Source organism: Schistocerca americana, chromosome 6 (assembly GCF_021461395.2).
Source record: "Schistocerca americana isolate TAMUIC-IGC-003095 chromosome 6, iqSchAmer2.1, whole genome shotgun sequence".
NCBI classification, from domain to species: Eukaryota; Metazoa; Arthropoda; class Insecta; order Orthoptera; family Acrididae; genus Schistocerca; species Schistocerca americana.
Window position 1 is genome coordinate 108371874 of NC_060124.1, and position 13846 is coordinate 108385719.

At 41.0% G+C, this 13846-nt stretch overlaps 1 protein-coding gene across 1 annotated transcript in view; it reads left to right on the forward strand.

The window, feature by feature from the left end:
• The window catches only part of LOC124619390 (vacuolar protein sorting-associated protein 16 homolog), a 216150-nt gene that overhangs the window by 179984 nt on the left and 22320 nt on the right, over positions 1-13846 (forward strand). Inside the window, exon 13 of the mRNA XM_047145737.1 lies at positions 3310-3554. Within this exon, the coding sequence (XP_047001693.1) occupies positions 3310-3554 (245 nt within the window). The remainder of the gene's footprint in view (positions 1-3309; positions 3555-13846) is intronic.

Genomic DNA, 13846 nt, shown 5'->3' on the forward strand with positions numbered 1-13846 from the left:
AGGGAGTTCAGCATTTCAGCTTTCACTTTGCTACCCTCAATTTCAGTTCCTGTCTCATTTGATAGGAACTGGACACTAACTTTTGTGCTACTAACAGCCTTTACATATGACCAGAATTTCTTTGGGTTTTGTGAAATATCATTTGATGACAATATTCTGCTGCAACAGTCATTACAGGCATCACATATTGCTGTCTTGACAGCCAAATGCATTTTATTCAGAATTTCTCTCTATATAGCCTTAAACTTTGTTTTGCATCAATTGTGCCGTAATCTCTGTTTCTATGGAAGTTTCTTTACAATGACTGTGTAGCATGGAGGGTACGTCCCCTAATCAATTGTTCTACTGGGTATGTATCCATTCAATGCATCTGCAACTATTCTTTTAAAGCTGAATCGTAGTTCATCTACATGCTTCTGCCCTGTGCTGAAAATTTCAAGTTCCTCACTGAGGTATGACACTAATGATCTTTTATCTACTTTACTGAACACACATATCTTTCTGCTTGTTTTAGTTGTCCTTTCTTCTTCGGTAATCATTATTGCCACAAACATGTCATGGTCACTGATACCAGTTTTGATACAGACATCCTCAAAAAGGTCAGGTCTATTTGTTGCCATTAGATCCAATATATTTTCATGAGTGGGGTTCCTAAATACCTGTTGTAGGTAGTTTTCAGAGGAGGCATTTAGTAATGTTTCACAGAATGTCTTATCATGCCCACCACTAACAAAACTGTAATTTTGAGGAATCTGCTATGAGTAAGACAAGAGCTTATGAGTGCTATAAACATTTGAAAGAGGGTTAAGAAGACGTTGAAGACAGCCACAATGATGCCCAGCACATCAATTAGTGATGACAATGTGAAAGAAGTAAAGAAAATGGTTCTGGAAAAAATCATTGCATCACTGTCAGAGAGTTTGCTGAAGATGCCAGCATATCCTTTGACTCATACCAAGCAATTTTTTTGGGCATTTTGGCCATGAAATGTCTAGAAGAAAAGTTTGTTCCAAAATTGCCAAATTTCAACAAGAAATGATGTTGCATAGACATCACTCAGGAATTGCCAAATGAAGTTGACAATGATCTAGAACTTCTAAAGAAGAGAACCATAGAAGCACATTGATTTGCCACTGTTTTTGAGGTAAAAACAGAATAGCTGAAGAAGCTGAAAACCGTAATGAAAAATGAGTTCCAGAAGTACTTTCAAAACTGGAAGAAGCTCTGCCATATATCTGGGGGTGGGGGTATTACATGGAATGGGGAAAAGTTGATGTTGTTGAATGAATAAAGATTGCTTAAGAAAAACAATAATTCCCCTTACCTTTTGACCACATCTCGTACATCAAGATTATAGTCTTATCTGATTAATTTTGTATGCACTTTAGCAAAAGTGCTCTTATTCACTTGATGGTTTTGTACTGTCAATATAACATCTGCAACCACTCGAATTGGGTTAGTAGTGTTCTTACTTTTAAGACTAATATTTAATTTTACTTAATGATCAGGGGTCTATTGCACAAAAACAAACTTCTGAGGGTCACCCTTATTTTTCCAGGACAAATGATTTTAAACCTTATGTACTATGTTGATTCAAATTAAGTAACAATTACCTACATGCGTGAAACATTCTAGGCTATCTTACCAGAAATTTATAAATGCAGACTCAACTTGCTTATGGAAACCCACTAAATAAAGACACAGTAGTGCCTTTACTATAAAAGTTGTAGGAAAAAATAACAATATGGTAGCCAAAAATGATACAGAAGAAATAAATGATGTGGTAATGTGATAAGACTTTAACAGAGCATTTAGCGACGTGACCTTAAAGACAATACCATTGAAGTTACTAATATCATTATGAACTATAGCAATGTTATTGGACAACCAAATTGCTTCACACATGTCAGTTACAAAATAGAATTATATACAGAAAACCAGAAAGAAAGATGGAAGAGAGGAAGAAGATTGGACAGGGAGAACACACAAGCCTCTGATAATGTAAGGTTGAATAAGATGTCCAAAATTCTGAAGAAAAATGAAATCTGTTGAGCAAACGATACGAGGGAATAAACAAGGATGCCAAGTTTGCATTAAAAGTGCAAGGAAACAAAACTGCAGTTCATTGGCAATTTTGTTTGATTATTATCTGAAAAAGTTAATGAAGACAGTTAAATTTGAAGAAAGCAAAGATATTTCAATCTTCAGTTTAAAAATTTAAGCAGCTAAATGCAGCGTTTTTTTTTTTACCTTTATTGAGTGAGATAGCTAGAGTGGAGCAGTGTGGACCACAAGGCAAGAAACATATTGGGGTAGGAGTGAAAATTGGAGTGAAAATTGGTCAGGGATTGAGACAGAGATGGATTTAAGTATGAGAATAGCAGAGGTTGTGACCAAATGGATTGCAGAAACTAATGTTGTGTTGGACAGTAATTCCTATTTCTGACATGGCAATTTTAGTGGGTACACAAGCCACTGCCTGTTACACCTGTTAAAGTGTAACAAACATGCTTTATTACACAGTAAGGAGATACACAATTATCACCTGATAGTTCACAAAAATGATCCATGTTGGGTCAACGTAAAGTTGTAGACACATACCAAGAGAAGACTCCAGACAGTCCGTGTCATGCAAGTTTGTCAAGCATCCTTGTATTCGCAATCCAAAGAGTTGTCCAAATGAGATCCAGTAAGCAGCCGACTCACATATGCACTGTGCCAGTGAGGTAGGTATTAGAGCATTGCACAGTATAGAGTGAATTTGTGCTGGCAAGGTGAACTGTTTTATTTCATGTGTATTTGATTGCTCGTGAGTGGTTTTCTTTCTTTTTATAAAAAAAAAAAGTCAGATGCAGGTGAAGTCTTTGCTAGTGTATAATGCAAGCTATTCAGGGCACAGATGTAGCAAACATCCACATAAAAAGCCATATACAAGCTGCAGCAGAGTTTGTTTATAACATGCCTGTTTTCATGGGTGATTGTGCCTCTTAGCCTGTACCAATGTCGGTACTGTAATAGAAATAAGGGAAGAGTTAAGAAGTGCTGTTAAGATGAATTAATGGGGTAGTTAACAGAAAAATGCAGGACATGCTGATCAGTAGCTGAAATGAGAATAACCATGGGCATATGTTGTAGTTTTGAGAATTACAGTATAGGACTTTAAAGAATTAAGTTATCTAGGAAGCATGACCGTTCAAGATATTGTTTGTAAATTTGTAAAATGGGCACATTCCACATTGTATTTGTAAACTGTGCATTTCTTACGATCTCTCAATTTCAGCATTAGTAGTAATATAGCTGATGTTACAGAACCAGTCACGAGATGCATCACTGGAAGCTGCTCAAGATGCATACCGAAGGGCACGTAATGACTTTGGTGCCAGCCTTTGTGAGGAGCAGCTGCGTCTCTCTCGATATCAGCGACAACTGGAAGAAAAAATGGGCACCAAGTTTGCAGGTGCCTCACTTCGAGACACGGTGTACAGGTTGTTGATGTTGTCAGAAGTCAAGTTGGCTGACAAGCTACGCACTGAGTATAAAGTCTCTGATCGCACGTATGTTCACAATGTATTCTTTTATTTTATGCTCTCTAGTGCTGGTTAAATAGTATTTTCCTATACACTTGAAACAGTGTAAAAGGGCCATGTCAAAATTTTTCAGCAACATTGACATAGAACAACTCAGAAATAAAATAATGTTAAATGTTGGTACCACACGTCACAAAGGTGTTGATTCAGTATATTTCACTGAAATAACGGGAAGAGTGAAAAACCTCAAGGCATAAACAAACAAGTCGTATTCCAAAATATATTTCTCATGGCTTGATTTTGTATGATTATAAAAATGTCTGAAATGTAGAAGATACCTGTCTTCCCTTTTCAGTGTGCTGTCAGAATTTGGTTTCATCTCTCTTGAGATGACACACTGGGTGTCCAACAACATCATTGATGCAGCAACACATTAATACTTGAGGACATCTGTTGCCGAGAACCCTTATAAATTATGTTCAAGATAAGAGTGGTCTCCTCTGTAAGCCATACTTGATTTTCCGTTTTTCCATTTACCCACTCTTTTGACCACATGACAGATATAATTAATTGTCACAGCTTCAGTTGTTGCTTGGTGCTTGAAACAGCTGTGAGTGTCTTTTCGCCATTCTCCAAGTTATCTGAGTAAAGTTTGCCACATTCTCTGAATAAAAGCATCTGTATAGCTTAAACTACATCCGTAATTGTTCACTTAAGATGATTCGTAAAGTTGTCTTCCCAAACTCCAGTATTCTTGCAAAAGATTGTGTCACAAGTTGATAATGACACAGTAGTCCAATAATGATGTCTTGTCTGGTTGTGATTTTTATCCATGGGCTTTTTGTACAATATGTAAAATGAGTATGAATTTGATTTTAAGAGCACGTGAATGCACAGGTGCCTATTCTCAATATATATTGTAATTCGAGAATATTTTCTGTGACCAAATATTCAAATTATTGACAAAGGCCAGCTTTTCACCTTTGATGTACTGTATAATGTGATTTACACGTCAAGTGGACTCCTAATGTTGAATTGACTGGGGTATGAATGATTTTAAATGAACATTGTTTCATTAAGTGGTGTGCCTGTTGGTTGTCATATTTACTCACAGTTGCAGAAGAAAGCCAGAAGGATGGAGCAACAAAGGTTTATGCTTGAAAAATTCAGCAGAGTAGATACTAAGAAAATGTAACTATGACACAATGCTCTATAATTCTATGCTACTAATGTCTAACCTGGTTCATGATTCTGTGTGATGGTGCACAGCCACAGCTGCTGGTTGCCTTTCTAATGGATTCCAAGGACAACATAAATTTGATCTTCAATATTTTGCATAATTATTGAATTATTTTGGCATAATCCACTCATTAAGAGATGCAGCCTTTTGGTAAAGGTTTAACACATTAAGACAAACACTATGTTGGAAAGTGTGTGTTTGCTTTGAGGCAGTGTAGCTCAACATGTGTAAATACTCAGACCATATTCAGTCTTGAGAATGAGAGCATTTAGTGAATTGCAGATTGCAGTAAACTTCACATAATTTCAAATGTTTATGAAACTTTTTCTTACCCCCCACCTCCCGACAGAATGACGATGAGAAATGAGCTTATTGCATACACATTTTTGCTGTTCATGCACTAAAACTGCTACAATAAATTTTAAGTTATTAATTCTTTACTACTAACTCATTTTGCAGACAGTGTCCACATATGTACCTCGAAAACTGTATCATTGTATGACACCTAGTTCAGGACATATGGCATCAGAAAACATTGTGATGCATGACAAACTAACTTTTGCTTAAAACAGGTATATTCATCCAGTGTTTGATAGTGAGAGCACTTAGTCACTTCTAATCAACTCTAAACATAATTTCAAACCTTTTCTAAACTTTTTCTCTCTTGCAAGCTTAATGTCAGATATTTAACACATTAACTCATTTGTAACGTAATCAGGAGTTTGAAACTGTTTTGTACATGGTAGTGGAATCTTCTTTAAAGAATCAATGGTTTACTTGTTTGCACTAAGACATTATTATACCACACAACCACTAAGACATTATTATATCCCTAAGACACTATTATACCACCATGATGTATACCACTAATTGAATGAAAATACAGTGTTAGGTTTTACTCTGTGAAGGGTGCTCCCTTCACCTCTTTTCTCATGAAGACAGGACTTTGTAGTTGTTTCCTTGAGTAGTTCGTGGTCAGTGACTACTGAGCATTAAGTGACACTCTTTTTAACTCGGCTTGCTTTCTCTGATATTCCAAAGTGTGCAGTGTCAAGGAAAATTAATTACTTTCTTGAACACAACCAAGGATTGAATACAAAGCTGAGAGAGCTATTGATATTTTGCCACAGAATGTTTCATTAGTAACGTCAGCGTGCCTATTCATGCGATCTGAAATTGTTTGACTTCTTCTTAATTAAAATTCACAGGTCATGATGTACAACTTTGACTGAACAGCAAATGGAGAATGAAGTTGGCTATGTCATTTTCAAAGAGTCAACCTGGCATTCATTTTAGTGAAATCATAGAAAACATGCATTCGAATGTGTATGTGTTTCATTGAACACCACTCCTCCTGAATTTGTTCACCAAGACCATAGGAAAGGTATGAGAGGGTAGCACTTACATCGTTTTTAAAACAAAAAGAATGTGGAATCCTTAACATCTCTAAGGGATATGGATTAGCACAATCCAGAAATGATTCTTTTTTTTTAAAGTTGGAAAATGGCAAAAGAGTAATGGGGAGTCTTGCAAAAGTGTAATTCCCAATGCATTACAATAGATACAGCTAGTGTAATACTAATAAAATGTCAAAATATCTCTTTCAGTGTGACCGCAGATTTAAAACAGTGGATGTACTTAATTGGTAAATGTGAGATTTATTAATTATGGCTAATTTTTTTCATTGTTATTCCTCCCCCCCTTTCCACTCCTGCAGCCTGCCATAATTTCCTCTGCTATGCCAAACTTATCATCTCAGAGTAGCATTTGCATTCTACATCCTCAACTATTTGTTGCATGTGTTTCAGTCTCTGCTTTGCTCTACACTTTTTACGCTCTACAGCTGCCTCTAGTACCATGGAAGTTATTCCCTGAGCCTAACACATTTCCTATCTACCTCTCCCTTCTTCTTGCCATTGTTTTCCATGTGTTCCTTTCTTTGTCAATTCTGCAGAGAACCTTGTCATTCCTCATGTTATCAGACCACATGATTTTCAACGTTCTTGTGTAGCACCAATTCTGAGGTGCTTTGATTCTCTTCTGTTCTGGTTTCCCATAGTCCACAATCAACTACTGTACAATTCTGTGCTCCAAATGTAAATTCTAAGAAGTTTCCTCTTCAGATTAAGGCCTATGTTTGATACTAATAGACTTCTCTTGGGCAGGAATGTCCTTTTTGCTTGTGCTAGTCTGCTTTTTATGTCCTGTAGTTCCATCTGTTGTTGGTTATTTTACTTGCACAGTAGCAAAATTCTTTAACTTTGTCTACTTCATGATCACCAATTTTGATGTTACATTTCTCACTACTTTCATTTCCAGTGTTCCTCATTACTTTTGTTTTTCTTCAGTTTGCTTTCAGACCATATTCTGCACTCATTAGACAATCCATTCTGTTCAAGAGATCCTGTAATTCTTCTTCATCTTCACCGAGGATAGCAATGCCATCAGTAAATCTTATCATTGATATCCTTTCACACAGAATTTTAATACCTCTTCTGAACCTTTATTTTATTTCTGTCATTGCTTCTTTGATGTATAGATCAAACAGTAGGGGTGGATTACTTTAGCCCTGTCATAACAGCCTTTTTAATCTGAGCACTTTGTTGTTAGTCTTCATTTCTCAATGGAACATTGCTTCTTCTACATATTGTATAGGGTGTCCAAAATTAAATTCCAGTTTCAAAATACAGTAGAAATAAAACCACTGTTCAGAATATGCACAACAACAGATGTGTGGCACACAGCTGTTCCTCAGTTTGCATCTGAGATGCACAATGTGACTGGCTACATGAAGGGTTGCATGCTGCTGATGAAATTCTTGTACAAGAACAGTGGCCAATGACAGTGACTGTGTACCAGTAGCCCTGCAGAAGTTCTGGACACTCAAGAGTATGAAAAAATGCTTTGGTGTGATGTCTGTAAGGGTGCGGAGAAAATGATTACAAAATTCAAAAAGACAGTTTCTTTTGAAGTGCAGTGTGGCAGAGCGAGGAAAGTAGTTGATCTGACACCCCCTACCCCAGGAGGCTCGCTGCTCTTTGGTGGGTTTGTGCCTGACTACCATGGGGCTCCAACATTTGTAGCATCTTTTCCCTTCCATGCTGCACGTCTATACTCTTGCTCTTCTTTTTCCCCTCCCTTGCGGAAGATGTCTGGGATGCTTTAGGAAATGTGTTCTACATTTTCAGTAGTCAATATCAGAACAGTCTCTCTAGTGCTTTTTGTTCGTTTTTTTCTTTCTTCATTCCCCTTCTCCTATCCTTCCTCTACTTCGGCATTTGAGGTTCCTCTTTTTCTTCTTTCTCCCTGTGTGCTCCTGAAGGCCAGCCCATGCATCTGATGTGTGACAGATGACTGCGTAATGCATGATTCCCAACCCTTGGTTGACAGGTAGGGTTCACACGTAATCCCCCCCTCCTCCCCCCCCCCCCCCCCCTCACCGTAAGGACCAGGCCCAGGGAGGGGTGATTGCCTGAGGTGCTAGCTTCCCAAATTGCCAATTGGTTTATCTGTCAGATATTCAGGAGGTTTGACCTGAGGTGTGAACAGTCACCTAGGGCACGTTTGCCCCCTTCTGAGGGCCCCCCCCCCCCCTCCCCCAGTTGGAAGGAGCGTGCCATCGGAGACGTGGGGATTTTCTTGCTATGAGCCAATCACCTTCTTTACAGTCAATTTCTACAAAATGTAAATGGAGTGAGGCTAATGATTCAGAGACCCTCCCAACTACCTCACAGTTCCTCATGGTTTCACATACTGAAGGTGGTCAGACCTTTGCTACAGTCAACCCATTTATTATACCGAAAGTTGTTGATGCAATTGCTGGCTCTGTGAAATCGTGCTCTTGTTTACGCATTGGTACTTTGCTTCTGGTTTTCAAGCTCAACAACTGCTTGCAGCTTTACTCCTCTATGGCTGTCCTGTTTGTGTAGAAGCCCATCAAATGCAGAAGTCTTCGTATGGCATTATTTACACTAGGCTGTTCAATGGTCTGACCGAGGCAGAAATCCAAATGTACTTCCCAGATCAGGGCGTCATTGCAGTCCATGGGACAGTGAAAAAGGTAGAAGCATCCTTAGTGCCCGCACGAACTCTTTTTCTCACTTTTGATATAGTGCTGCTTCCATCAAAGATCAAAGGAAGTTATGAAGTTATAACAGTCCGACTGTACATTCCAAACATGATGCGCTGCTACCAGTGTCATCATTCCAATTACACTTGAATATCCTGTCGACACCCAGCCAAATGTGTAAACTGTAGTAGGGATGCTCATGAGGGTGATTGTCTGCCTCCTTCTGCCCGCAGTATCAACTGCAATGGCGACCATGTCGCCACCTCTCAAGATTGTCTCATGTATCTAGATGAGCGGGTTGTCTAGGAGATCCGGGTGAAGGAAAAAATGCCTTACCCGGTTGCTCGCAAGTTGTTGGCTAGTCGCAGACCCTGCGTTCTACCATCTGGCACTTACAGTACTGTTCTTGTTATATTTTGCTCCATGAAGGACATGGCCATGCAGACATGCGACCTCAAATTCAGCACTGCAGTTGTAAAATTGGCCAGTGTCATGGTAGCATCCCCATCTCCTCCTCCAGCTGTGCAACAAGCCACTAAACTTTCACCACAAGGGGCAAAGTCACCAGCTACGCAACCGGCAGGACGGAAAGAACAAAAGGAATACTCCCGCAAAGACTTCCTATGTCCCTCCAGCCAACAAACATCTGGGGTCTTCCTCTGTCCAAGAAATCAAACAAAGACAAATGGTCTTCTTATTCTCTGACTCTGAGATCCTCTTCAGCAGTGTCACCATGTGATACCCTCACCCAGCTGACCTCTATGTTGCTGATGTGCACTGCCAACCATTTTTGTGCCCTGGGCTCTGCAGATTGGCAGAGGGAGAATGCCAAAGCCTCTGTAGATCTCATGGAGCAGGATTCTCCAGCCTCTGTGCCCTGTAGCAGTGAGTCTTTGAGGACTGCCATTCAGCAGCCACCGAGGTGACACCCCTTCAGTTTTTCCCTCCTCCCCTTCCCTGATCCTGACTCACCTCCAACGGAATGTTTGCAGCCTTCGATTCACAAAGAGGACTCGAGGCTGTTCTTAGAATCACAGCATTCACTTGTTCTCTGCCTCCAGGAACCTAACGTGTGTCCTCACGCTCACTTTGAGCTCTCGCATTTCTTCCCCATCCACTTTGGCCTTCCCCCTGAGGATGGCATTCCATGTTATGAGGGAGTCATGCTGCCCATCTGGGATGACGTTCATAATCAGCCCATTCTCTGACTGACTGGCTTCAATCTGTTCCAGTCTGCATTTTCCTTCTTCACTTTACCTTTTGCCTTACACCAGGGCAGACTTTCTCCAGCTTATTGGGCAGTTCCCTCACCCCTTTCTGCTGCTCAGTGACTTTAATGCACACCATCCCCATTGGGGTTGTCCCAGAACCTGTCCCAGAGGTGCCCTCTTGGCTGATCTTCCCAATCAACTTAACCTCATCTGCATTAACATGCAAGCACCCAGGGGGATGAGTGGTCCGTTGTGTCTGACATGTACTAGAGTGACCATTTTCCGTGTGCTATCTGTTTGTTGACTTCTACTCCTCCTATGTGCACACCCAAATGGCAGCTTTCTCAGGCTGACTGGAGGCTTCTCTCCTCGCTGGCAACCTTTGACGAACAACATTTCCCCAGTTGTGATGACCAGGTAGAAAGTCTTACAAACATTATCCTTACCTCCACAGAATGTTCAGTTCCTTGCACTTCCTCTTTACCTCACTGTGCCCTGGTATCTTAGTGGACTGAGGCATGCCATGTCACAATTCGTGCACTGAAACATGCTCTCCACATTTTTAACTGTCATCGTATGATGGCAAACTGCATTTGTTGTTAACAGTTGCGTGCACAGTGTCGTCGCATTCTTTGGGATAAAAAAGCTAACTGGATTTCACTTAGTAGTTCTTTTAACAGTTCCACTCCCTCGTCAGTCACTTGGTCCAACCTCCGATGATACTCTGGGACCAAGGTCCATTCCCCAATTTCCAGCACCTAATGCCGCTATTTTGCAGAGATTTCAAGCTCTTCCCACTATCACCCTGCCCTCCTCCATTGGAAATGAGTGCTCCCTTTACTATGAGGGAGCTATATCATGATCTCACTTCATCACGATGCTCTGACCCAGGGCCGTACATTGTTCACATTCAGATGTTGCAGAACCTTTGTTTTGGGGCAAGCACTTTCTCCATACATACAATCGCATTGGGGGGGAGGTCACATTCCCCGGATGCAAGTGTGAGGCCACTGTTATACCCATACTTAAGCCCGGCAAGGACAAACACCTTCCTTCTAGCTACCATCTCATTTCTCTCACCAGCTGTGTTTGTAAGGTTATGAAACATATGATTCATGCCCAGCTGCTATGGTGGCTCGAGTCTCGCAATTTACTAACCACTGCACAGTGTGGATTTCAGGCACAGCATTGTGCAGTTGACCAACTACTGACATTGTCCACCCATGTCATGAATGGTTTTCTGTGCGGAAATATCACACTGTGGCTGTGGTTTTCGATTTGGAGAAAGCCAGACACCTGCTGCAGGACTGGTATCCTCTGTATTCTCTACATGTGGGGCTCCCATGGATGCATGTCCCGTTTCCTTCAGGCATTTTTAAGAGACCAAGTTTTCAAGGTATGTGCGGTTTCTGCCTGTGTGTGCTGTACTTCATCCATCCCTTAGTGCAACGGGTCCAAGAAAGCTGTCACTTGCTCACTCTTGATGGAGCCACTGCGATGTTATGTCAGTTCCTGATCACATCGGTTTGATGTGAAACGAGGCCACTGATGCTGCCGCCAAGGCTGGAGTCCTCGTACCTTGGCCCGCTAGTTCTCCCATTCCCTCCAATGATCTCTGTGTTATCTCTCAGCAGGTGGTGTCACTTCGGCATCACCACTGGTCCTCCCTTCAAGGGAGGTGGGGAATTGAGCGTCTCTCAGCAGCTTGAATGACCTCCTCTCTGCCTTCTTGCCATGAGATCATTTTAGCTAGGTTGCGTATTGGGCACTGTCTTTTTAGCCATTGCCATTTGTTGAGTGGTGCTCCCCCACCACTTTGTGCTCATTGCCCTCAATCTGTGACGGTTCACCATGTCCTGATGGAATGCCCTTTTTTTTTAACCACTTACATTCTCATTTATGTTTGTCATCTGAGTTATCGGCCACTTTAGCGAATGATGCTCGGGCTGTTGACCGCCTTTCACTTTTTATCCACCATAGCAATATGGCAAAGGACATTTTATCTTTTGTTCAGGACCTCTGTTTCTCTATGATGTATTTATAGATCTTTCCCCACCTCCTTGTTAGTAGCTGCCTTTCCTTCTGTTGATTGGGCTTAACGTGTAGTCATTTTTAACTCCTTTTTCATCTTTGTGTTCTATGGTTCTGACATGGGTGCATATGACCCTAGTTGTTCTTGCTCCCTACAACAAAATAAACAAACAGTTGATCCAACATCTGTTGAAGATGTGGCCATTGCAGATGGAGCCATGTGGTGGTTTACAAATATGCAGTGCACGAGGAATCCCCTGAATGTTGGACGTGCCTGTGAGCACATTGCATAAAATCCTATGAAACATCCTACGTTGCTATCCATACAAGGTCACCTGTGTTCAAGAGTTGCTCCCTCCTGATCTGCCAACAAGACAGACATTTGCTTCGGAATTTCTTGCTCACATGAAAGTGTACAGTGAATGGCCGTGGAACATCCTATGGACAGACAAAGCTCATTTCCATCTCCAGTGACATGTCAGTGTGCTGAATTGCAGGATATAGGCAATGGAAAATCTGCACGCACATCAGCCAGTACCACTTCATTCTGCAGAAGTGACTCTGTGGTGCAGGTTGTGGCACCAATTTCTTTGGGGTCATATTTTTTCAAAGAGAGAAATCCTTCCTGCCCTTTTATCTGCACTGTCGCTGGTAGACACCATGAGAGTCTTGTTGAGATTTACACTTATTACTAACACTGTTCCATAATCACTAGACAGACTGATGATGAACAAGATGTACAGTATCTCATGGTTCAAGAGTAGTCCTGGTCCAAAGTGGTCATTGTTGTTACAAGGCGGCCAGCTTAATATGCAGATCATACAGAGCACCAGTGGGAACTGCTGTTTCTGGTGGAGCATCTGCTTATATCAGTTAGATCGGCTACAGTATCCTGCCAGCTGATGCAGTGATCACCTCGAGGGCATGGCTTCTTTCTGGAGCTTGTCTTGGGGTGGACACTCGCAGATCACAGTGCCATCAGTAGTGCAGGTGGAAAGTATGAATTGATTTGGGATAGTTGTGATAACTCGATCTCACTGTCCAAGTCAGTCTTTTGTGCACCAGCGTTATCCCAAAACTTTGGCAATGTGAATGCATGGGTCAGGTCATTTTTATGTAGTGTGATGCTCTTTGCACATTGCACTGCCAGAGAAGTGGCTGCTGCAGAGGTATTTCAGAAATGTTAGAGTTATAAACCGTCATTCCTCTACGGCCGGCCACCCATATCACCTGATTGTAATCCATGTGCCTCCTGGTAGTGGGATTATCTTAAAGATGTTTCCAGTGCTCCAATTATGAACATAGCTGAATTGAAGGCATACATTACATGACACATTCTGAGCATGTCCCTCAAGACACTTGGATCTGACATGGAAAATGCACATGAAATGACCAGTTTTCGTTCTTATCCACATTCGTTTATTTTAATCATTGTTAGGGTGCTAATAACGTCCCATAAGATCCCCAAACCACACACACACACACACACACACACACACACACACACACACACACACACACACACACACGGAACATGATGGCAGAAAACAGTAGATAGCAAATTGAATATGTCTTGCACCAATCTCGTGACTATTAGAAACCGATGTCGTTTTGCTTGTTACACAGTTTTTGTTTACATGACAATTAAAATCCAATGTCATTTTGCTTTTTATGCAGTTTTTGGCTCCGGAAGAATTAAAAACAGATGAAATTTTGTTTTTCATGTTGTTTTTGGCCTCAGGACAATTAAAAACAAATTTTTTCCGGC